The 26661-nt window shown below is 44.5% G+C and overlaps 1 protein-coding gene across 4 annotated transcripts in view; it reads left to right on the plus strand.

Moving 5' to 3' along the window:
- The window catches only part of AMPH (amphiphysin), a 959953-nt gene extending 950118 nt beyond the window's left edge, over positions 1-9835 (plus strand). For all 4 annotated transcript variants that reach the window (XM_078688208.1, XM_078688209.1, XM_078688210.1 and 1 more), the window contains 2 exons: positions 655-756; positions 8662-9835. In XM_078688208.1, the coding sequence (XP_078544334.1) occupies positions 655-756; positions 8662-8769 (210 nt within the window). In that variant the 3' untranslated portion in view covers positions 8770-9835. The remainder of the gene's footprint in view (positions 1-654; positions 757-8661) is intronic.
- The last annotated feature ends 16826 nt before the right edge of the window (positions 9836-26661 follow it).

The following is a 26661-nucleotide window of genomic DNA, read 5'->3' on the forward strand; positions in this document are numbered from 1 at the left end:
CTATACAAATTGTGGTTGATTGATTGATTGATTGATTGATTGAGCGCTTGTGAAATGATCAATCCAAGGTACTGGTTCCAGCTCAAAGCTCTACAGTTGGGTTTTAAAACGTCTATGATACTCAAAATAGCCTGGTGTGATAAAGTTAATGCCTGTATCTTATGAGTATTCCATAGGATCAATCGGGGTTCATGTAATACCCCTTGCAAATTTTGAAACATTTGAAGGCAGGAGATTAAAGTGCTTCAAAATCGATTTCTAGGTAATGCACAAACTCAAAACTTGAGTGTTACAAAAACTAGCATTTTGGTTTTCATGGGACTGAATGACATCTTAGTCAAAAATGGGAAAGTGCTGGTTGTAGGTAAATTATGTCCTTATTATAACAATGCTGTGTCATTTTCACATTGAATCCCTTATGCCCACAGATTATTCAGACAATATTTATTTTTGACATTAGTAACATTAACAAATTACAAAAATCTGATCAATTATGTTTTCAAAACAGAATGCATAGTTTGAGGCATGCAGCCAGCAGAGAGGTTAAGATTGAATAATCTCTTCATGCAAGGGAAAAGGGTTGTAAAATATTTGTGAAAACTTCTTTTTAAGTATAGCTAACCAATCCCTAATTGCCACTTGTTTTTTGCACAGGTTGAGGCACTACATGATTTTGAGGCAGCCAATGCAGATGAGCTGAACTTAAAGCGGGGAGACGTTGTGCTAGTCATCCCTTCAGAGGCGGAATCTGATCAGGTAATGCAAGAGCATCAACAATGCAGCACACAAGCAGGGACTGGTTGGGGCAGAATAATATTTATTTATTCTCAGAAGACACTACCACTATATGCTCTAACACAGTAGGGGATTTTCAATGAGAACTAATTCTAAGCTGAAGCCACAGCAAAATTCTAGAAATCCTGCTGACAGCGATAGGTTAGCAAAACACAGTAAGCCCGCTTGGCGAAACCTTAAATGTAAAATGTTGATCAGTAGATATGCAATGGGTTCTCAAGGAAAAGTGGTAACACTATCCCATTAGGAAACCAATTCCTACTTATAATTTTCTTTTTTCTGTTTATGATGACAACCTCAGAGGCAATATTACCATCCGCTTTATTTGCAGTCTAGACTAAGCCAGATATATTTCAGATACATAGGGACAGGAATTAAAATTCTTTCTAAGATATACTTTTTCTTTTTGTAATGATGATTGATGTTTTATTTTTGTGTTAATGTTAAGTTCAATGGAAAACTAACTTAAAAACCTCCAAAATCTGGCAAAATATTAAAACAACTCTTCCTTCATGTAAAAATTCCACATGTATAAACAACAGTTGTATGTGAAGATATCAATTAGAAAAACATACAAGGTCCAACATATTGAAGTCAAAATATTGAGAATGACAGGTTTGAGGCGATAAGTGCATATAGGTGAGTACAGATTTACAATTTTTAACTGCACATCTTCGTACCTTGAAAATATTTATTTCATTAAGGCATATGTTAGACCTGTCATCCTTAGGATGAACTTCTCCAAACCTTTTGCCTGCATACTTCCAGTTTTTGCTGTATCTTTTTGTTGGCCTTGGGACTCTGAGCACTTTACCACTGCTTACCAGTGCTAAAGTGCATGCACTTCTCCCCTAGGCATTGTGATATTGATACATACCTGATTAGCATATTTAGTTTACTTATAACTCCCTTGTAAAGTGGTGTACCATATGCCCAAGGCCTGTAGTCTAAATGCTACTAGTGAGCCTACGAGTGAGAATGCAGCACTGGTTGTGCCACCAAAACAAGTAGCCTTTCAAACCAATCTCAGACCTCCATTGCAAGGCCTCTGTGTGTAGTTTACAGTGTGCAGTTTATGTCCACTTTGATTTGGCATTAAAAATCACTTGCCAAGTCTTGAACTTCCCTTTTATTAGACTTAGGTCAACCCAAAGGTAGGCTCTAGATAGCCCTAAGGGCACAGTGCTGTGTAACTGAAAGTTAGGACATGTACTTTTAGGTACTTTTAAGTTATACATGTCCTGGTAGTTACAAACCGCTATATTAGTTTTTCATTACTGTGAGGTCTACTCCTCTCATAGGCTTTGGTGATCTCTGCCACCAAGCTAGTTTGTGGAGTCAAGCATTCTAGCCGCATCACACGCATGTAATGAGAATTACATTGGTTTACAGTAACAGACAAATTAAATTAAACCTTGTCTGCATCACACTCAAATTCATTTACGTGTAAAAGCTATCCTCCTCATCAGCTACTCTAAATATTTTTTTGGGGGGCATTAAAATAATCCTTGAGCAAAGAGGACTGAATTTTCCAAACCAAGAAGTTTAAATCCCATAAGACCTGCCTGTATTATCAAAAAAGCACACAACATTCCCTTACAACATCCTGTGCTTTGTTTCTACAGTCATTCAGCTTGTTTTATGAGCAGGTCAGCCTTGCTCATAAAACAAGCTTCGCTAACTAAAAAAAGCAAGCCCAGATTTATAAAACAATATTGTTTCGCTAACACCAGCACCAAAAAAAATGGCACTCAAGCAGCAGCTCTCTCTGCTGCAACTCTCGGCTTACCAGGGGGGTCGGAGGAAGACCTCTGGGCCACATGAGAAGGTGTGCTGAGCCGCCAGTGACCAGTGGGACGTACTTTGAGATCCATTTCTTTAGCAAGTCCATGCGCCATCATGGTCGGTCTGAACTTGTGGATTTGTACCTGTCCGGTGCGACCAGATATCCACAGTTGTCGCTTTGTCCTTTTTTGGAGCTACTTTCACTAAAATATTTTAAAATCCATAACTCCGGTTCTACTGATTGGATGTTTGCCATTTTGGTCTTGTTTTATTTATTAAAAGTTGGTCTGTTTTTCCAACTCTGTTGTAAGCTCCTTTTGCAGTGTGTTTTCACAGTTTTACTGTTAGTGATGTTGCACATATACTTTACACATTGCCTCTAAATTAAGCCTGAATGCTCTGTGTCAAACTACCAAGCACAGGTTAATTTGGAGTTTGCCTGTGCCTTACCTTGACAAGGATTGTGGTTGCTGCTTTACCAGGACTCACACTCCAGTCAACCAGTAACCCAATTTCTTATGGATTTAAACAATATTGGGTTAGTGGACTAGTAGTAAGATTAAGAGATTAATGGTATGGGGTAAGAGGTCATGGGTAAAGGGATTATGGGGTTTTAAGTTGTGAAAAGGATATATATGTTTGTGTGTGTATAGATAGATAGATAGATAGATAGATAGATAGATAGATAGACAGACAGACAGACAGACAGACAGACAGACAGACAGACAGACAGACAGACAGACAGACAGATAGATAGATAGATAGATAGATAGATAGATAGATAGATAGATAGATAGATAGATAGATAGATAGATAGATAGATAGATAGATAGATAGATAGATAGATAGATAGATAGATAGATAGATAGATAGATAGATAGACAGACAGATAGATTTACGGACAGATGGATAGACGGACAGATGGATAGACGGACAGATGGATAGACGGACAGATGGATAGACAGACAGATAGATAGATAGATAGATAGATAGATAGATAGATAGACAGACGGATAGACAGACAGACAGACAGACAGACAGACAGACAGACAGACAGACAGACAGACAGATAGATAGATAGATAGATAGATAGATAGATAGATAGATAGATAGATAGATAGATAGATAGATAGATAGATAGATAGATAGATAGATTGATAGACAGACAGACAGACAGACAGACAGACAGACAGACAGACAGACAGACAGACAGATATACACAGATCTGCAATATATTGCTATTGTCGAGTGTGGGGAAAGTCATCACATTACAACAAGTGAAATCCTATTGAAGAGGCCTAGTGACTATCAGGACAATTATTCACCGGCATAAAGTCACTGTTATATGCAGTCTGTAAAACAGAAAATTGTATTTTCTCATGTCAGTTTTTCTATACTGTTGTCATTACATGGATCTTGACATCTGTACTGTTAATGAGATTGTATTAGGACATCACTTCTAAATAGTGTGTTATTGTTTCGATTCCCCCTTATTTCCACAGCCATGGCATAAAAAAGGACAATTTCCATGTACCCGATTCTCAAACGTAATCTGAGGCAAAATCCTAACTTTACGACTTTTGGTATTCACAAAAGGCATTTAGGAGTAGTAAAGTTATCCTAACTTTACTACTCCTAAATGCCTTTTGTGAATACCAAAAGCTGTAATGGTAGGATTTTGTCTCAGTTTAGGAATAGTAAAGTTGTGAATCCTAAGTTTACTACTCCTAAAGGCTCTTTGTGAATACCGAAAGTCGTAAAGTTAGGATTGTGTCTCAGATTACTTTTGTGAATCGGGCCTCTTATTACTACCATAGTGCATAGAATCAAAAGGCTGGCCTGGGGCATGCATTAATATGAAAAACATTCATGTCAAACTGTGCAGTGTAATCTGAAAGGTAAACCTCTTGTCTATATTGATATTCTTGCTCATACATGTTGCAGGTGAGTATTACTTCCCTTTCCAGTTTTCTACTTTCATTGATAGGCTCAGATGGTCTCCTACAAATACTCGTTGACGCAGCAATTGAAACTGTCTGCGCTGAGTGTACATTCAACACATCACGAAATGGAAGCCCTGCATAATTTAATAGTGGTGTCTTTTTTGGACAAGTAGAGTGTTTCGAAAAAACATTAGAAATCATTACTCTTCTTGGCCTGAGTGATTTGCAGATCGTTTTTACTGAGAATATTTGTTTGTGTGTCTGTGCTGTGAAAGTGCTTCCTAATAAGCTTGACAGTGTGATGGAAGGCAGCCGGTCAACATTCATTGGACATATAGCTTTCCACATCATTTTTACAAACAGATTTAAAAAACACAAACAACGATACTGCAGTGTACTGCCATAGCCATTCTATTAAATGTCCTTGTTTACTTTGTCTGGCCAGCTCTGGGGTAAAACCTCACCAGGAGGCAGGCGAGGGTACCATCAGCAGCACAGCAAATACTGCCTCCCTGCAAGAAGGGGAGACAAAATTAATTTTGTGTAGGACAATAAAACATACTTCCACAGGCAATTCTGGCTTCACACTATTAAAGATGTAGTGGCTGGGCACTGGCGCACACTCCTATTAGGTCAATATCAATCAATATCCAAATCAAGGTGCTTCAGGAGGAGGGAGAGCCACCTAATCTCCAACAATAGAAGAAGAACAGACTCCTCTTCTTGCATACAATTATTTACATAGCTCCAAGCACTTAAAATTATACACAATATTGTATAGTACACTTGTCAATGTCCAATGTCTTTTATTCAGACATATAATCTCCTTTGATTTCTCCACATTTATTGTTTTCCTCTGTACTTGAATTTCTTCTTTATTCAACAGCACCATAGAGCCATTCATAAATTTCTTCACTCATTTAACAACATCATAGATTATGCCCATTGATTATGCCAACACGTGTTTCGTCCGTTATTATTAGAACTTGGACTTCATAAGGGCTCTCAACTGCTGACTATTCATCAGGCTGAAATATATAGGAGCGTATAATGAAGTGCTGTGATACTTGGGGGCTGATTTACAGGCCCCTTGCGCCTCTTTTACGCCGCCGTTGCGTCACTTTTGTGACGCAGCGGCGGCGCAAAAGATGCGCCATGGTGTGGGGTATTTACAACATGACGCATCTCCTAGATGCGCCACATTGTAAAGCCCTGCGCCACAAGGAGGCGTTCCATCGCAGAGGGAGGCGTTCTGGCGCAGGAACGCCTCCCAAAAGTGGCTGAGTGAAATCTACAAGATTTCACTTAGTCACTTTTGGGCCCATGCTGCGTCAAAACCCTGCGCCTGCTTGAGGCAGGCGTAAGGATTGACGCAGCATTCTGGAGATAGAGCCCCCAGAGCATTGCTGGAGCTGCGTCACGCTTGCGACGCAACTCCAGCAATGTGCCGCTTTTACGGCACAGATGCGTGACGCATCTGTGCCGTTTTTGCCCCATGGTGCGCCGCATTGTAAATGCGCTGCATCCAGGGTGGCGGAGCTGCGGCGCACAATTACTGGCACATCCCTGCTGATATGCAGGAATGCGCCAGTAATTGTAAATCTGCCCCTTGGTGTTTACACAAGCAACCTCCACCATATTTCCTGGTGAAATCACATAGGTGGGAGCAATTGCTCTTTAGTAAGTAATTAGTGCGTGCACTGCTCAGTCCCAATCTTTAATTTCAAAGTGAAATAGTAGTTTAAAATTTGTAAGTGGACCGAGTCTTAAAATAAGTTGTGAGGGTTAGAACCAAACGCAGTTAGAGGGTGTTTGCTGATTCCCTTCCATTGGAGTGTAAGGGTTAATGCCCATAGGCAGTTAAGAGTGGTTGTCTACTGTCTCCCTTTCCTTGGTTTTATATGATCTATAGTTTCAAATAATGTCGCTCACCTTTAGCCTTAGGCTTTCTTGTAGGTCAATCTGGGGATACGCTAAAATCTTACACTTTCCAAGGGGAGGCGTAACAGGAAGAAATATCCTTTATTTCTCCTTGTTTCTTCTTCTTTCCATGTGTGCTCTATTCTGCATCACACATTAAAAGAGGAATATGCCTCCCATGATTGTTTTTGTGCAGGATTGTGCCCCTTCCTGCACACAAACATTCCTGCATGCATCGCAGAGATCCTTGCACCATGTTACAAGTTTCTTGTGTTGGCGCTAGGCTGCCCATTGTGTACCAGCGCATGGGAAAGGACAGCAGTGTGCAACATTCCATTAAATATGGCACATTCCTGCCCTTTCCCTGTCACACAGTGCAGCGCAGCAAGGTGACTTGCTGAGCTTTACGACATCTCAAAGCTCATAAATGAGCCCCTGGGTACTATTCATTCATGTGCCACAAAACAGCATTAGGACGTTTGGTGACCGGAGAGCTCATGATGTTGGCCTTTATCATAGTGGATAAAATTGTAGAAAAATGTGTTTCTCAAGATATGTGGGCTTATTTTTCGGGGAGCAATTGAATTTATCAAGGCAAAATTACTCCAAACTAAGATGTGGAGGATTGTGAGGAGCAATGTATTCAATCAAATCTCATTTATTAAAGCCGTAACACTATAACTAATGGCTGCGGAATATGTCTAGTCACATCTGCATGCCACACTTGCTTACAAAAGTGTCTCTAAACCCCTGCCATGCGTTCACTAGGCAATCAATCACCCCAGCTAAACCTCACTAGACTATGATAATGTACTGCGCAAAGCCACAGTTTACTGGCGAATTCTCCATGTAAGCAACCATACCCAAACTATTTCTGCCTAAAGTATAATTAATGTCATCCCACAGACAGTACATTTGTTAACACAAAATACGCAGATTTGGGGATTTGCTGTTAAGGCCTACATTGTATGGTATAATGCATGCACCACTTTTTTCATTAATCTTGTTTCATTGATCTAAGGATTATACTGAGTGTTTCAGCACCCTTTCGCCAAGATAATTGTTCTCAAGATAACCGGGTCTTGACTTTCAAGCCACCAGTAGTGACAATTAATGGATATACAACTATAGAGAAAATTTAGAGCATGATTATGATGGTGGTGAAACCGCCACCGACAGCCTGTTGGTGGCAGTTTCACCACCATTGGAAGCAGATTTTACACCCGCCACATTACAATGGCAGGCGTGTCATTGGTGGTCGGAAAGACCAATCACCACAATTCCGACGGGCTCAATCATATCCCTACAACGGTGGCGGTGCCTACCAGGGACTGCCATAGGGATTATGATGTCTCTTCTGGCCTACCTTTTTCGTGGCGGGTAACCCGCCATAAAAAGGCAGGTGGAAAGGGACTTTGGGGGCCCGTAGGTGTCCCCCTTTCCCCCTCGCACCCTAGATAGGCACCCCCCTACATATCCATGCACCATGTGGCAGGCACCGAATGGTGCAGGTCACGTAGTGCAGTGATATGTGTGGGGTCTCAGTTTTGTAGTGCGGCAGGTGATGCACAGCACAGCACCCACCGCAATATAAAACATGGTCAATGCCACAGCCACGGTGGCAGTCGCATTATAAGTGGCCCTGTGGGACCGCCGCCTTGTAGGTGAACGGTCCCAATCCCCACCCCAATATGATGGCGAATGGACTAAAGTCTATCCCCCATCATAATCAGCCCCTTAAATATTTGAAATATTTGCTTAAAATAATTAATAAAATACCATGTTTCTCTCTTCAAGCACAGAAGTCTATACACATGTCCTGCTTGCCACTGAAGACCAGGATTCTCATGCTAAACTTATAAATATTCAGCACAATATCACTTTGAAGATCAATTTCAACGCATAACCAGTAGTGTATTGGCTGCTACCACTCACTCAAGTTTATAATAAATGTCATTGGGTCTTAGTCAACATTCCACCATTCTCATGGAAGCAAAACCAAAATCAAAAGGCTCTCTTGTAGTTTTCTAAATGTCTATTCAGGGTATTAAGATATATGGGAATAATTTACAGGACTCATCACCATTGGACTATAAAGTTAGAAAGGTCTAGACCCTTTGATAAAACATAAGTGGTCAATTGGAGTGATTCATCCAATGAAACCTAAGGATACTTTTCACTGTCATTAATTCAATGTCTCTCTGTTTTTCTCCTGCAGGAAGCTGGCTGGCTGACTGGAATCAAGGAGAGTGATTGGCTTCAGTTTAAAAAGATTCCGACATACAAGGGACTTTTCCCAGAAAACTTCACATCCCGCCTAAAATAGCTCCCATCACAGGCACAGGCCTGTTAACAGGAAGCTCTTTCAGGAGGTTTCTCTTTTGCCTCTGGGCGAAGATTGGTGATCCCTTCGCTTTACAAACTGTTAACAGTTTTGGACTGGTGCCGGACAGGGCTTGATGGTGAAACATACCGTATATAATAAAAGAGAGCATGAATGCAAAAATTAAATTTTAAAAAAAGTATCCCTATTTGTCCAGTTGTATGCAGCGCACAGGGTTTGTTTGTGCTTTGTTGAAGCTACAGTACAGTGATCCTATATTTGATCCTATTTTATGAAATTTCGATTATAGTCCTGAAGAAGACCACAACCTATTGTAACTTCTCTGCACTAAGTCTACTGTGTCTAGTCACCGCACAGCAGAAGATGGTATTACCAATCCTGTGGTGATACATGATAAAAGAAGCTGGAAGTTGTGTTTGTTCAAACCAATACTGCTGCAGACATTTTTCAATGTTATTTTTAGACACCTCTTCTCCTACACCCATATCTGTATATTTATATGACACACGGTACAAGTCACATACGTTATCTGTCACTGTAGTTCTTTGCCTCTGTAGTCCCCTTGATCTGTTGCTTTCACACTCCGTGGCATGATGGTAAATAGTTTTGTTTTGCCAAGCAAAACTAGCTCCTATATTGCCAAAGCATTATTGAGGTATCTATGTTTCTAATGTGTATTTTTTCATAAAGTATGAGGCGCGGCAAGCTCAGAGTTCTTGCTCAAATATCCTGCATATCAAGCGAGCATCTATCTCGGTTTTTGCACAGCTGCTAGCTTCAGGTCAGGCTAAGACTGCTGGGTTTGTTTATAGGGTAAGATCAAACTTTATTTATGTACTTATTTATTTTTCATTTTTTGTTATTTGGATGATGCAACCGCAGTGTACGTAATGATGAATTCCATAGTTTTCAAGGACACCGTTATCTGTTCTTTTCAAGGCACACAGTATGATGCATCCTCTATCGAGATATACTTTGTAACTAATATGTTTTTCTGTGTTGTGTCAAACCGAATAAAACTTTGATTATGTCCTATATTATGCATTTCCTAGAGAGTTGTGTTGTTTTTTTTATTAACAGGTGACTTTTTAGCTGTACACTTTATATGCTTGCATTGGGGATATCTAGCAAATGCGTTCTTTCTGATTAATTTAGGGATGTTGATTTACTGCTTATATGTTGATTGAGTCTGCTTCATAGCATTGATACCATAGAACCATGCTGCATTTTACTGCAGCATTATTCAGATTTACTGAATACTCCCATTGTTAATTAAATATTCATGCAGGGAGTCCTTGAACCTATCAGCAGTGTTGTTACAGTAAATTAGATCCTATAGACAGTTCTGCCTCCTAGGAACTGGTCCCTTACCAGCTGCTGCATAGCTACTCTTATTTTGTTAATAGCTTTCTGATCATGTGTCTCTAGGGCGTGTCGCTGCCAATTTTCTGACATACCCTGAACCTGCTCTGTCATCTCTGAAATAATGTTGAAAATCTTTGCCCAGTATGATAATTACATGCAGCAACTCCATGCACAGTGTCTGCTTCAAGGTATCTACATCTGGTGCTGTGCATGCCTACCTCAAACATTTAGCTTAGGATGTGTATAATATAGTATGTGTAAACATTTTTAGTAAGTTAGTTTGTGTCACCTATTACTAGGCATCTGCTTAGTCTGTTCCTAATCTGCTTACAATAGACTGACCATTGTTTATCAGTTATTGATGTTTGCCAACCCATATCCCAACAGCGACTGGCAGCGAGTGAGCCTATTTTAGCACTCCCAGATATATGCATGAAATAATTCACCTAGGGCTAGTATTGTTGATCAAATGCATAACGTGTTGTGTGACTATCAGGTTCAGCCAGATGTCTATAGTGCTCCCTTGAATGTGAAATATAGAAAGTTGTTCTAGGGGAGAGGTGTGGCGCCGCGGCCAGGGTGACTGACGCTGGACGCTGGGGATCAAGGTTTGATCCCCGGCTCAGGTGGGAGGTGTGTGCCTAGCACTATGTGACTCTGGGCAATAGCTCGCTTAATCTTCCCAACGGCCCCCGGTGCCGAGATACCCATTTGGGTGTGATTCGTGCGCGATACAAGTTCTGGATTTACATTTTTTTTACTGTGTAATATCTGCCATCGCTGTGAATTTGTGAGGTGTTACAAAGAACATGTCAGAGGATACTTCTTTCATTCTGTTGACAGCTAACCTATGTGGTTACTGTTTCACTATCAGTCCTGTCCTATTGAATGAAAAACTGTTGAGTATACCATTTTGACGCCACCAATTGTAACTAACCGGCTCTAGGCTCGATTTGTACAGGCCACAGCATGAACACAATTCGTTGTCAGCAGTTTAGAATTCGCAATCATTGCTCTGGGTGGGCAAGTTGCCACCATTTCCTGCTGCACCTCCAAGTGGTAGATGGGTGCAACTGGATCAAACCAATGGTGAACATATTGTGTCTGCCCGCCACAAAATAGATCTCAAGGTCAAGGTCTGGCACCATGAAGGTCCGCCTACCATATGATGGCGTCAATATTTTACAACTCAATTGTAGTAGCTTTCCAGCTCAGAGTACGTAAAGCACTGAAGAATACTTTAGTCAAGTGCATGGGCAGTGTCGCAAAAATATAAAGGAAATTACAGATGAGAAGCATAATTAGTCCTATCCCTCCTGCTCCCCTCTCTTCAATGTATGTGTCATTGGGTCATAGTTCTCCTTTAGGATCATACCTAAGCAATGATGAACCTTTATACTCAGGTACCATACTAATGTGCCTGTCCATTTTAGTAAAAATTCTAGTTTGAACAGAGTCATAACTTAGGAGGTTGGGCATACCTCCATACTTATTACCCTCCCAAATAATCGTGGCTAACTTGTGAGATTGATACCTGACATGGAGCAGAACATTATCTGCATGCAAAGAGATCAGGTTCCTACACCCCAAAAACACTGGCCCACTGTGTTGATAGTGCTCTCTAATGGTGCAGAGCAGTAGCTCCAAAGTCACAGAAAACAGAGGCAAAAGGTTGCAACCTTGTCTAGTGGCTATAAAGATCATAAAGTAAAGGTAGATTTGGGCATTATTCTTCATTGTGGCCTACCTGCGGCATACAATAGTGAATGTATTGATATGTGGCCATATCCTCCTGGTCTTCTGTCCTGACACCTCCTGAACCCCACCTTCACAACTCTCAACAACATGTTAGTCAACAAACCCATTCCAATGGCCTGGGCTGGCCACACCTTCATCAAATTCACCATCCCCATCCCGCTTCAACACAGAACAGCTACAGCCAAGCCAGCCCTGAGAATAAATCATCAGTCCAGTGGAAACTGGATCACCAAACTCAAGGATCATTGCCCCTAACACAGCAGCAGCCTCCCCATTGCCATCACAAAGTTCAACAACTGGACCATGACCTGCGCTAAAACCCTAGCTCTCCTCATACCCAACAAAGCCACAAGATCCAGGCCACAAGCCAGCTTGCACACTGAGGAACTCAGGATGACAAAGTGCCATTGCAAACAACAGGTTTTGAGGAACAATGATCCCTAAAGGAAAAGCTTTTGAGACAAAACATGTAAATGGAAATGCAATGATATCTATTTTTGGCTGTCCAATTGGACATAATCATTTAATGTAAAAAGTGAAAGAAGAAAGTGAAAGTGGAGACATATATATCATTAGAGCAAAAAAGGTACTAAGGCAAAACAAATGGTGGTTGTACAAATTGCAACAATTAGACCACTGAAGAATATATTAGTGCAACCTAGCACATATTAAATACAAAGTATACAGTTATTTCAGAGTGCGAGAAGTTGATGACATTTCGATCCCTCTAAGTAATGCCGGGATCATCTTCAGGACAAGAAAATAATCGCCTGAGGCAATTGCCTAGCGAACCAGGTTCTGAAAGGGGGACAAACCAGGAGAAACCAAAAAGAGATTAAGAAGGAGAATTTATTGTATATCTCTTTCTTAGGTAGTGAATATAATAAGCGGGAGGTGAAGCATGCTATCATGCTTGCTTAGTTAATAGATATTACAAATCCGCTGTGAGAAGTAGGGCATGCTTCAATGTTAATGACTTGTGGCCATGAAGGGCTTGAGGATGTGGTTAGCAACTGTTGTGTAGTGTAGTTTCTATATTCCCAATAGGCTCAGCGCATTTGAATAATATACCCTACAGATATGACATTGGACTGAGGTCAGTATGTCTCTATGGAATATACTAAACTTAATTGTGAGTGCCAGCTAGCTCAGAGGTCACTAGAAACTTTCTCGAATAAACAAGAAGGGATTAGTTTTTGACAACCGCATAAACATGACAACTTTGTTGTCCAAGAGTAAAATGTATCTTCAGAGTCATGGAAACAATAGATAACTATTTTACTCAGTCAATTGTGCATGCTTCCTTTTTCAGAGTTGCAGAGAAAATAGAGAGACGGGTGTTTCAATAAAAGGGGTTTATTGAACATTCTTCTTTCTCATGTAAGAGAGGTGAACTGCTACAATCGTTAGACAGAATGCAAAGTATAATGCGTACAGCGTAAACAGTAGTATAAAATACTTTAATAGCATTGTCTGGTGCTATGACATATAAAAATACGTACATAAATAACACAGGCTAAAATACTCAACTGGTGCTTCTAAAATATGCCTACCCCGATGTACCTAACCTAGGTCTAGTACGAGGGAAGAAGTGAGTGTGGTCTTTAGCATAGGTTTAGTTTTTGCCAAGAATTGCCAAAGGTTTCTCTAGGTTCTAATCAGCTCCATACCTTAGAATGAGAGAGGTTGATATCTCTTTCACGGACTCAATTTCCCAACACCCCGCAAGGGGAGCCGGAAAAGCTGGAGCTGGATTCTCGGCAGAGGCTGACAGCTTTTGATCTCCACGTCAGCTGGAGAGTTGGCTTCCTTCGGCACTTGCTGTAGCGAGCTGCGTCGTGCAAGTAGAAAGTCGAACTGCACCAAACCATACCGTGCTTTGCCATAGCAAGTGAAGGTATATTTATACCTTGATGGTGTTTAGGAATGCCAGATTTGACGTAAAGTCGGGCATATGAACGTCATGGATGAACCCCTAAGGAATAGTTGTTCATGCATAATAATGAGTTTCTTGGAGAAATCAATATCCAGGCTAGGGGAAGTCCCTTTAGCTTAAGAGTCTGGTTTTCCAAGGAATCGTTGTGACGTAGATGAACGGATGGAAGTAGCCATGCCTGTATTTGTGCTGCATAGGCTATGCCTAAATAAGGAATGGATTTATATGCCTATATAAGGGCAATGTCAATTGTACCTATATAAGGGCATGAATTCGGAATATGCATACGGAATCTAAACCGCCACACAACACCCATTCCACTTTCTTATGTACAACATTACTAAGTTCTAAACAAGTTAAAGATATCTAAACATGAAGTGTTAAAACCCACCCAAATTACATAAAAATGCAATGGTACCAGTTGTACACAAAGAGCAGTAGTGCTGTACACATTTAAAGCAATGTTTCATTCTAAGCATATAGTTGACATTTGGAAATGCTATCTGAATGAATCATGAAAATATACATTTATAATATGGCTCGTAAATACAGAAGAAAAAGGCCAAAACCATTTCATGTCAGATTACATAAGATTGTTTGTGTATGTGCACAAGGTCAAATATTGTCTCTGGAAGTTTTTCAAAGATTTCTTGTTCTCTATGAATAGTTCTACTTTAAGCAGATTACTTTGTGCCTAAAAAGCAAAAATACAAATTTGGAGAAAAAAAATTATCATAGAAAAATAGAGTCGCAAGTTAGAACTTTGTTTTGAAAAAATGAAGGTCGCATTTAAAGTCTCTCAGAACACTGTGTGCCAATATCAAAAGTCAGTGTTAGGGTTTGGAGAAAACATCAAATCTTCTAAGCCTGTAAAAAAGTTGTCTACCATTGTAGGTGAAAGTTGGATTATCCCGTTTAGAAGATTAACCGCACATACATGTGAAGCATCGCCGTCAGCATTGGTTGCATTAGCAATGTTCGTAATGGATGGTACCTGCGCACCTGTTGTTTCCTCTCGTACCCCTTCAGTTGCAATTTGCGTCTGTGAGATCTCAATGAATGCCGTCATCAGAATTGGTAGCCGTTGGGGACAACACAGTGCATGGGCCGTTACTGGTTCAAGCTGAGTATCAACATCCGTTGGCATGTCTGATGGGAGTGTGAGACATGAGTCTAACACGCATTCTTCTCCGCATAGCAGGTTGCGTAGAACAGGTTAGATGCAATCTTGCCAAATTGGTCTGAATGACAGAAACCATGTGGTATTTAATTTTTGTAGACAAATTAATCCCAAAATTTGGACGATGCGCTCACGACACTTCATTGCAAGTAGAGTTGTCTCCATGGAGAACTGGGTGTCGCTGGTGAATTGGCTTGCCATATCGCAGCAGTATTAGCAAAAATAGTATCCCTGCAGCGAGTCCCAAAATGAGGGGCAGTCCGCCAAACACAGTGTGCACGAAGTTTGGAAATATTCCTAGGACTGCTTCAAAAGGTGCTAACAGTACAGAAAATACGATCTTAAATACATGTACAATACCACTCGTATCAGACATGTTTAAGATGCGACTTAACATTTCTGAGAAATGTATAGGGTAGTTTGTAGTTAAGAGGGCATGTATCTCGGCCAAAGTCCTTGCGACTTGTAAATCATAGGTCTCTTTGGCCGAGGTCAGTGGCACAGTTTTTTGCAAAAGAATGGCTTTCATTCTGCTTAAAGTATCAATTCGTATAGAAGAGATGTTCAGTGAAGGCCATAAAGGTGACTCCTTGTCTGTCTTGGTTTTAGGAAACAATACTTGCATACAGCAAGTGACCCTGGCTGACACAGTTACTAGATATGGTATGCCTGGCAACAGGCCACAGCAGCTGTGATCATTCAACATGAGGTAACTCCCATTTGAGAGCTTTCCAAAAATTGGATCAATCACTGCAGCTGGTGAACCTTGCAGGTGGCAGGATAAATTGTTAGAGGAACCATCGCAGGCCCTGTGTAAGTTTTATACCCTGACAAAGGAGAGAACCGCTTAGTGCGTTTTCACAGTTTTTACCGCTAAGAAACACTTCACGTCCCCCAGTCCAACATCTATGTGTGTACGGTAATTTCCAGGATGTCTTGATGTATTCTTTACCCAACCTTTCATATGTGCCTGCTGGGATATGTTTTAGGCAATATTGAAAATGGAAAATTGTAACAGGCAGAGTGATTGTTCCATGTATTATCCGTTCAATAGCTGTTTTTTCTGCTACTGTAAATGGCAATCTTTCCAGCTTTTCAATGCTCAGCACCATATAGTCTGCTCCCCTTTGTGCCAATTTGATCTGTTTATCAGTGAGATTAAATTCTGAAAACAGTGACGTAGTATTGATTAAACGCCAAGGCACAAAGCCTGAACGAAGGTTTTGCAACGTCCAGCCTAATAGCTTGATAGAACGTAATTGCGACTGACCATGTTGCAAAATGACCAAGTCCTGTTCGATGATGTCTGTGGCAGAAGAGACAATGATGTCCAAAGAATATATCCAGGACGACAGAGTCATTAACCCATTGTCAACCACAGAGAGAGTTTTCTCTAAATGAATACAATCAATTTCTCATATTCTTTCTGCAGTCTCTGCTTGCGTAATCTTCCATGCTTCATTATAAGCAGCATAGATACCGGCATATATAAAACGTGGGTCCTAGCAAGAATTCCCTAAGATCAGCGCCATCTTTAAGTAAAGATAAGTGTTGTTTTACATCCTTAAGTTTAGATCTATGTAACCATTCAAGGCAAAGTTTCCCTACACTGTATATTGTTAATATTCCTGGATGCTGTCTTTGAACATATCTTGAGTCTGGCCTATTGAATTTGAAACCCTGTGTTTTGTTCAGGAATCTATCTTGACAGTAGTTTGTGTCTGTGGGCCAGATCAACCATTTATTCCAATCTGGATCTGTTCTGTTGTGATGCAAAATAGTATGTATGTCGACCTCCCCCTCTAAAGTGTTACTACTATCAGGTGTAGGTGTGGGTATGTTCATGTCTTTTATCATGGCTAACCCAAGGCAAGACGTCTGTTGGACAGTGTCATTCAAAAACTTAATTTGCTCAGGGATGATACAGGCTCTTAACATGAAATGAAATTAAATGAAAATGCGTTTTGTAAAGCGCAAATAGTTGCCCGGAGGCGTCCAAGCGCTATGACTAAAAGGTGTACTTACAGTAAGGCAGATGGCACGGTGGTTGAAGGGGGCTTACTTAATAAACAAAAAAGTTTTCAATTGTTTCCTGAAAGAGGTTAGGTCTGGATTGGACCTTAAGTGGAGGGGGAGAGTGTTCCACAGCCTGGCCACATTTAGGGTGAAGGAACGGCCTCCCACTCTAGTTCTTTTAACCTTGGGCACGACAGCAAGAAATGCGTTAGCTGAACGCAGCTGTCTGCTGGGGAGGTAAGGGGTAATTAAAGGAAGATTAATTGCTGGCCCAGTTTCCCAGAATGACTGATGGGCAATGCAGAGGGACTTGAAGCTGATCCTGTCCCTAACAGGGAGCCAGTGCAAGCTTATTAGTCCAGGTTTGGCAGAGAACCTGCGGGGAATTTGCAATAGGGTGCGGGCCGCGCAGTTTTGAATAACTTGCAGTTTCCGCAAAGTGAGTCAGGGGCTCCAAGATAAAGTGCGTTTCCAAAATCCAGCCTAGAATGGATCAATCCCTGTACTACAGTTTGTTTGGCCTTGAATGGAAGCAGAGGGAGTATCCTCCTTAAAATTCTGAGAAGGCCAAAACAGGTGGCAGATAGCTTGACGGCCTGATAATCTAACGTTAGGGACCTATCCAGCCAAATGCCCAGGCTCTTAATGGCATTCTTGGGAGCTGGAGGGGGACCCAAAACAGGCAGGCCAGACCGAGCAAACCGAGGCTGGAGCCGATCGTCCCAGCAGCATGACCTCTGTCTTGTCCGCAATAAGTTTGAGACAAGACAGGGTCATCCAGCTTCTCACTTCACTCAGGCAAACCGCCAAATCTACCATGGCCGCAGGGCCCTCGCCCCGCGTCAGAGAGACCACCAGCTGGGTATCGTCCGCATAGGTAACGATCGTAATACCATATGGATGGACGATCCCTGCCAGCGGCCTCATATAAATGTTAAACAACGTCGGGCTGAGCGAAGAGCCCTGCGGGACCCCACAGCCCAGAGGTCTGCTGGTGGAGATGGTATTTCCCTCAAAAACCTGAAAGGTTCTATCACTCAGGAATGACCTAAGCCATTCCAGTGCTCCTCCCTGAATCCCAATGTCGTAGAGACGCTGCAATAGGATTTTATGATTTACCGTGTCAAAAGCGGCACTTAGATCGAGGAGGATGACTGCCACCGATCCTCCCCGATCTAAGATTCCTCTAGTTTCCTCCATAACTGCCAGCAGAGCAGATTCCGTCCCATGTTTGGGGCAGAAGCCCGTTTGTGAAGGGTCAAGCAACCGATTGTTTTCTAGAAAATTAGTCAAGAGACTATTGATGTATTTCTCTAATATCTTGCTGACCCAAGGGAACAGGGAAATGGGACGGTAATTACTAAAGTTATTGATGTCCATGTTGGGTTTCTTCACGAGTGCCTTTACCCTAGCCTCTTTCCATGCTGGTGGGACCGTGTTAGTAGAGATTGAGGCATTAAGTACCTCCAGCATAACAGAAAGAATAGTGTGGCCGACGGCCATCAGAGAGCTCGGAGGAGCAGGATCACTGGGGGAGCCTGATTTTACCTGCGTCATTAAAGTAGCAAGTAAATCAGGATGTAGCAGAGGTAACTAAGCTAGCACAGATGACAGATTGCCCAGAGTTTCCTGCTTAGAATTCGCCAAGATGTCTACTAGAGCATTTGGGATGGTGTTTGAAAATGACGAGTAAATAAGATCGATTTTGTTGTAAAAGAAGTCCGTTAGGTCATTGCAGCGAGCTTGTAATTCTTCACTATTTACGGGGGGCTGGGGGAGTTTAGTAAGGCTTTTTACAATCAGGTAAATCTCCTTAGACTTAGAGCTGGCTTCAGAGATTTTTTGTGTGTAGTACAGGGCTTGTGCTTTCTTTATCTCCTTCTTGTAGTCCCTAATGGAATTTCTATACAGGATTTTATCTGGGTCTGTATAACCTAGACGCCATTTCCTCTCTAGTCTCTTGCACTTGCGTTTAATATCCCTAAGCTCCTCCGAATACCAAGGAGCCGAGGTCCTACATTTTTTTACAGGGGTTTTCCTGACAGGGAGTATGATGTTCAGTGATTTAGTTATCAAGTTGTTGAATACACCATTAGCTACCAAGGGATCTGCGTTAATAGATGGTATTGTGGCTTGTAGCTCGTCGACCCACTTGTCTAGTGGGAGTTTGGACCAGTTTCGTGCTTCCCGTAGCCCTGGTATCGGGGGGTTTGTGAATATTCCAAATGAGAGGGACTAACCAACGGTCGGTCCACGGGAGCGCAGTAGGAGGCTCTGCCTTCAAATCGGGGCAGTTACTGAATACAGGGTCCAGAAGGTGACCTTTAATATGTGTGGGTAGTGAGACAAGCTGAGCTAACTGTAATGCGGAAAAATCTGCAATTAACTCTTGAGCCGTATGGTCCCTAATGTCGTCAAAATGGATGTTCAAGTCGCCCAACAGTGTGAAATTAATAGAGGTGGCAGCGAGATCTGCGACTACTGAGGGCAGAGAGCATAGGAACTGTTTAACCAGTCCTGGAGGGAGGTAGATCAGTGCTCCAGAAAAGCTAATGTTTGGCGAGAGCTTCAAACTAAAGGACATACTTTCACAGTCCAGAAAGGGGCTGGGGGAGCAGCGGCAGATATAATGATCTTTGAATATAATTGTTAGTCCGCCTCCTTTCCCATGTGGACGATCCATCCTTGTTATTTGATATCCTTGTGGCAGTGCTTTTATTACATCGGGTTCTGAATGCGGGGTCAACCATGTCTCGGTGAGAAAGAATATATCTGGGTTTAGCTCGTCAAGTAACAAGGATAATTCTATTTGATGTTTGGGCAAGGACCTACAATTGAGAAGGAACATCCTATAGATTTTCTGGATCTTAGTGGTGGAAATGGCTTTAAGATAGGTGTTACAATGCTGGCATTGGGCTGGCAAGTTTAAAGGATGATAAGAGTGGTTACATAGTACCTTTTCTGGGGGTCGCAAGCTGAGTAACTCGCTGGAGCTATATCCCCTAAAGTGACCTGCAGAAGGGGCAGGGGTTGTGGCCCCTGGTCCCGTCCGGTCGCGGATGGGCGCAGACGGGCTTGCCTTTGGCGCGCCTCCGTTGCGCCCGCTGCGCGGACGGGATAACACCATCTTTTTATTCAGTCCAGAGGCGGGCGGGAGGCGTCCAACAGCTCGAGCGCAACCCTTAATCCCCTCAATATGGCGTCCTAGAGCCCTGCCTTCCACCGCGTCAGCACTAGATCTGCTGCGCTGGGAGCGGGATCGAATGCGGCAAAAACTGGCTAGAGACTTCAAGATTATTTAAAAGGTTCTAAGGTAACAAATGTGTAAACAAAAATAAAAATGCACACAGCTTAAAACATACAGCCCCCGGCTTCCGCCTCAGGGGTACGCACACGCTAGTAATCAGCGCGCTCGCGCCTTAGTGCAGTTTTTATACCTGGGCGGGCGGGAGGTGTCCAACAGCTCGAGCGCAACCCTTAATCCCCCAATATGGCGTCCTAGAGCCCTGCCTCCCACAGCGTCAGCACTAGATCTGCTGCGCTGGGAGCGGGATCGAATGCGGCAAAAACTGGCTAGAGACTTCAAGATTATTTAAAAGGTTCTAAGGTAACTGTTACCTCGGGGCTAGGAATAGGCAGTATGCGAGTTCTGGTTGTAGTTTGGTTTATTTTGGCTAACAAGGTATTGGTACAGGTCTTTCTCGTTGATCCCCTACGGGGAGATCGGCTTCTCTCCAGCCGGGTCTTCCGGAGTACTCCCTCCTCCCTTCTTCGGACGGGGCTCCTCCTTCTGCTAGGCTCCGGAGGCTCCGTTATGTCCGCTCTCGCCGAACACCGTGGGAACAAGCAGAAGAGAGGACACGTAAGTATTCAAATAATTAGCCTCGGTTTACAGAGGGGGCTGGGGAGAGTGAGGGATGTGAGGGATACACCCGGTGCACTTGATCAACTGTAGCGTGACAGGAAAACAATTGTGTGAATGCTGGTGAGGGGAACCCAGACGTTTCAGGGCAGCGATAATGTTACGTTAGGCTTCTGCCTTTCTTCCTCCACCACCCCAGGAAGCGTTCACGTACCTCAGCTAGCCGTACCCCTCCTGGCGTACGGCTGGGCGGATCGTGGGAGTGGCCTCCGGGCTTCGCTGGTCCTGCTGTTCGGCTCTTGGTACTTCCAGAGGTCTCCTCGGGTCCCGCTGGGTCTGGAGACACCGATGTCGGACTCCGTCCTCTGCTCTCTGGTCTCTCGGCTTCCGATAGACTCTCTTTGCTTCTCCACCTCGCTCCTCTTCTCCACTCCTCCTCGCTGCTTCCCGCCTCTCCGCTCTCCGTCACACTGTCCGCTCCTCCGGTGTAGTAACACACCTGGGGACTGTCAACGCCGCCTTTAATCGGAGTGCGAGGCTCCTCCTCCTCCATCAGACTTCTCGTCCATTTAAAGGGCCCCCAGTCTCCGTCGTCTTCGTCATCACAACTGTATCTCTCTGGTCCCGACCATCCGGGGGGTTGTGGAGGCTGTGGAGAAAAGAGGGGGGTCGCACATGATTAATTGGGACCCCTCTTCGGGGCTTGATGGCGGGCGCCGGTTACACACCATCCCCCCCGAACACTTCTGTTCGGGAAGTGGATTCCGTGACAGATAGTCGGCCCCCTTATTGTCCACCCCTTTCTTGTGGTGAATACTGAAGGCATACGGCTGGAGGGCCAGGAACCAGCGCATGACCCTCACGTTGTTGGACTTGTTGCGCGCCATCCAGAGAAGGGGGCATGGTCGGTATAAAGCGTGAAAGGTCGACCCTCCAGGTAATAAGACAATTTATCCACAGCCCACTTTATAGCCTACTTTATTCCTTCTCAACAGTCGGATACTTGAGTTCTCTTGGAAACAGCTTCCGACTTATGAACAGAATGGGGTGATCAACACCATCCCCACCCACTTGTGACAGCACGGCCCCGATACCGTAGTATGAGGCATCAGTATGGAGTGCAAAGGGCCGCGAAAAGTTGGGCGATGTGAGTATCGGGGTCAAGGTGATCGTGCGTTTAAGGGAGGTAAAGGCGTCTGACATGGCCGGGGTGGGTGTCCATAAGGCCGACTGTTTTACTTTTGTCTGGAGGGCGTCCGTAAGGGGGGCTGCCATCTGCGCAAATCCTGGAATAAACCGCCTGTAATAGCCTATGAGGCCCAAAAACGCTCTCAGTTCTTTCTTTGACGTCGGGAACGGGGCCTCGGCTATGGCCCTCACCTTCTCCACTTGGGGCTCTATAAGGCCGTGACCTAGCACATAACCCAGATACTTAACTTTTTGGTATGCGATCCTAGTCTTCTTTGCATTTATTCTCAGTCCGGCCTGGGCTAGGGTTTCTAATACCTGTCGTAGGTGTTGCAGATGCGTTTCCCAGTCCGGACTGAAGACGACGATGTCATCCAGGTAGGCTGACGTAAAGTCCGCGATGTCTTTAAGAACATTGTTCATCAACCTTTGGAAGGTGGCAGGGGCGCCATGTAGACCGAAGGGGAGCACCGTAAACTCAAACCTTCCTTCTTCTGTGGTGAATGCTGTTTTGTGTCGATCTTCTTCTTTTAGAGGGACCTGCCAGTATCCTTTGGTAAGGTCGATCGTACTTATATATTTGGCTTCTCCCAATCTCTCGATGAGTTCATCTATTCTCGGAATGGGATAAGCGTCAAATGTGGAAATGTCGTTCAGTGCTCTAAAGTCCATACAGAACCGGCGTGTCCCGTCCGGTTTAGGGATCAGGACTATCGGACTTGACCATTCGCTGTGGGATGGTCGGATCACCCCTAGTCTCAGCATTTCTTCTACTTCTTGTCGGATCCCTTTCCTTCGGGCTTCCGGTATCCGATAGGGTTTAATCTTCACGCTTTTCCCTGGTACTGTATTGATGCGATGTTCCGCCAGGGAGGTTTTTCCGGGTATATTGGAGAATACCGTGGCATGGTTTTGCAGTGTCTTCATAAGCTCCTGTCTCTCTGCTTCCCTTAGATCCTCGTTGATCACGAGTTGAGCGAGGGTATTCGAGGGGTCGGGTTTTCTATTTTCTATTTTCTGCCAGATGAATCTCTGCCGGGGGGGGTACCAAGCCATTTCTTCAACATGTTTATGTGGTACACCTGAGTTTTATGGGGCCGGATCTGTAGACGGTAACTGGTGTTTCCAATCGTTTCCATGACTTTGTAAGGCCCCCCCCTCTCCGCCTTGAACTTTTGGGTCGAGGAGGGTAGAAGTACCAGAGCCCAGTCTCCTATGGATAGTTTTCGCCATTTCTTTCCTTTATCTTATAAGGTTTTTTGTTTCGCCTGACTTTTCTCCAAGTTAGCAAACGCCAAGTCTCTTAATTTGCCCAGTTTGGACCGAAGATTTTGGGCGTACTCCAGGGTCTTGGCTATCTCCTCTGGGGTCTCCTTCTCCCATGCCTCCTTTGCCATGTCCAAGAGGGACCTAGGTTGGCGACCATAAAGCAGTTCGAACGAGGAGAAACCCATGCTACTTTGTTTTTGACCTCTGATGACGTAGAGTGCAAGGGGTAGCACCTGGTCCCACTCCGTACTGTTTACCTCCAACATCTTACGCAGGGTAGTCTTCAGGGTGCGATTGTACCGCTCAACTAGTCCATCCGTTTGGGGGTGATAGACCGCGGTGCGGATTTAGTGGATGTGTAAGAGGGTACATACTTCTCTCATGAGGCGAGACACAAAGGGGGTCCCTTGGTCTGTTAAGATTTCTTTTGGGAAACCCACTCAGGAGAAAAGTTCCAGTATTTTGTCGGCGACGTTCTTCGTTGTCGCCGTCGTGAGGGGGAAGGCTTCAGAAAATCTGGTTGAGTAGTCGACTACCACTAGCACGTATTGGTGCCCTTTCCTGGTCTTGGGGAGAGGCCCTATGAGGTCCATCCCAACTCGTTCAAAGGGGACTCCTATGATCGGAAGAGGTTGTAACGGAACGGCAGGTGGTCTGGTCATGTTCCGTTTTTGGCAAATGTCACATTCTTGGCAATAAACCATGGCGTGCTTATAAATCCCTGGCCAGTAGAAGCACTTTAGTAGATTCTGCGTCGTTTTTTCCGCTCCTGTATGACCGGCTACTAAGTGTGAGTGGGAATAGAACAGCACTTGCTCACGGAAAGGCACCGGTACTAGCAACTGCTCGGGTTCATTTTCATTCCCCTGTCTGTACAACAAGTCGTTTTTAATGAATAGGCGAGGATAAGCGGTAGGAACGAGATCTTGGTTTTGGTGCGCTCTCTCCCAGGCATTTAACAATGTCGCATCATTGGCCTGGGCGAACTGAAAACTCCTGTCCAGTATCCAGGGTTCTGGAGAAACCAGAGAGTCCAAGGGCTTCCGTATCCCGGTGGGGTTTTTTTCTTTTATCACAGGCTCAATGCTCTGCTTGAACATATCCAGAAAAGCCGGGTTATCCATTCCGATTATCAGGTCCTCTGGTAGGGATGACAACACTCCCACTTTGACGCGGTAGGGGACACCCTTATGGGGAACCAACGGGAGAATGGCCACGGGATAGGGTTTTACGTCCCCGTGGACGCACCTGATGTACACTTTTTCTTTGGGCAGAACCTGGTGTGGACGTACGTGGTGGGCCTGGACTACTGATTGGCGACATCCGGAATCGAAAAGGGATTTTACTGGGTTACCGTTTACATCCATACTTACTCGATATGCGCGTCCCATCTCGGCCGAATATAACACGGTCCGGGGTAAGTACCCGACCTCCATGGGTTTTTCTTCTTGCTTTCGACGAGGGCAATGACGTGCGATGTGCCCCCAGGTACCACACTCGAAACATTGCGGTCCACTGTGTGGTAGGGGCTCCGGTCTCCAAGCCCTAGTCTTCGGCGGTTCCTGAGCCTTCACGGGTCTCTTCTCTGTCTTGAAGGGGTTTTTCTGTCTCTCGGCCTCCCCTGCCCCAGGCGGTCTCTGTTGCACTCTTGAATATGTATTCGCCATCTCGACTGCCTGGCTAGTGGTTAGGTCGTGGTGTTGTTTTAACCACCGCTGTGTAGAGAAGGGTAGGGCTTCTAGAAACTGCTCGAGATAAATGCGATCCATTATCTCTTCCTTGGTGCTCTCGTTGGGCTTAAGCCACTTATCCGCAGCCATCTTTAGGCGGACAAACAATGTTTTAGGCGTCTCCCCAGGTACGCCTCTTTCCCTTCTGAACCGAAGCCTGTACGCCTCTTTGTCCAGTCCTAGATGGTCCAGTATAATCTTTTTAATTTCAGTATAAGAAGTGTCTCCGCGGGGGTTTGCCACCTGATAGGCGGCTTGAGCCTCCCCGACCAGCAATGGGGCCAGAAAGAACGGCCATTTCGCCCCTGGCCAGCCGCATGCTCGAGCTGCCCTCTCAAAATTGAGAAGAAACGCGTCCGGGTCCTCACCGGGTTGGTATTTCTGCAGTGACACCCCTCCTATGTTATGGGGAGTTCCTCCTACTGCCACTGAGCTGGAGGATATAGGCGGATCAAGGGCCCGGGCTACAACAGCCGCTTTGATGATCTCCCTGTCGACTTCTGCAGCACGCAACTGCTGCTCAGCGATTCTTTCTAGTCTTTCCTGTCCGTGTACAAGGGCTTGTACAACTTCATCCATCTTTGTTTGACAGACGGAGGTTATGCCCGCATTCTCCACCACTGTTACCTCGGGGCTAGGAATAGGCAGTATGCGAGTTCTGGTTGTAGTTTGGTTTATTTTGGCTAACAAGGTATCGGTACAGGTCTTTCTCGTTGATCCCCTACGGGGAGATCGGCTTCTCTCCAGCCTGGTCTTCCGGAGTACTCCCTCCTCCCTTCTTCGGACGGGGCTCCTCCTTCTGCTAGGCTCCGGAGGCTCCGTTATGTCCACTCTCGCCGAACACCGTGGGAACAAGCAGAAGAGAGGACACGTAAGTATTCAAATAATTAGCCTCGGTTTACAGAGGGGGCTGGGGAGAGTGAGGGATGTGAGGGATACACCCGGTGCACTTGATCAACTGTAGCGTGACAGGAAAACAATCGTGTGAATGCTGGTGAGGGGAACCCAGACGTTTCAGGGCAGCGATAATGTTACGTTAGGCTTCTGCCTTTCTTCCTCCACCACCCCAGGAAGCGTTCACGTACCTCGGCTAGCCGTACCCCTCCTGGTGTACGGCTGGGCGGATCGTGGGGGTGGCCTCCGGGCTTCGCTGGTCCTGCTGTTCGGCTCTCGGTACTTCCAGAGGTCTCCTCGGGTCCCGCTGGGTCCGGAGACGCCGATGTCGGACTCCGTCCTCTGCTCTCTGGTCTCTCGGCTTCCGATAGACTCTCTTCGCTTCTCCACCTCTCTCCTCTTCTCCCCTCCTCCTCGCTGCTTCCCGCCTCTCCGCTCTCCGTCACACTGTCCGCTCCTCTGGTGTAGTAACACACCTGGGGACTGTCGACGCCGCCTTTAATTGGAGTGCGAGGCTCCTCCTCCTCCATCAGACTTCTCGTCCATTTAAAGGGCCCCCAGTCTCCGTCGTCTTCGTCATCACAACTGTATCTCTCTGGTCCCGACCATCCGGGGGGTTGTGGAGGCTGTGGAGAAAAGAGGGGGGGGTCGCACATGATTAATTGGGACCCCTCTT

This window comes from Lissotriton helveticus, chromosome 4_1 (genome assembly GCF_964261635.1).
Source record: "Lissotriton helveticus chromosome 4_1, aLisHel1.1, whole genome shotgun sequence".
Classification (NCBI taxonomy): Eukaryota; Metazoa; Chordata; class Amphibia; order Caudata; family Salamandridae; genus Lissotriton; species Lissotriton helveticus.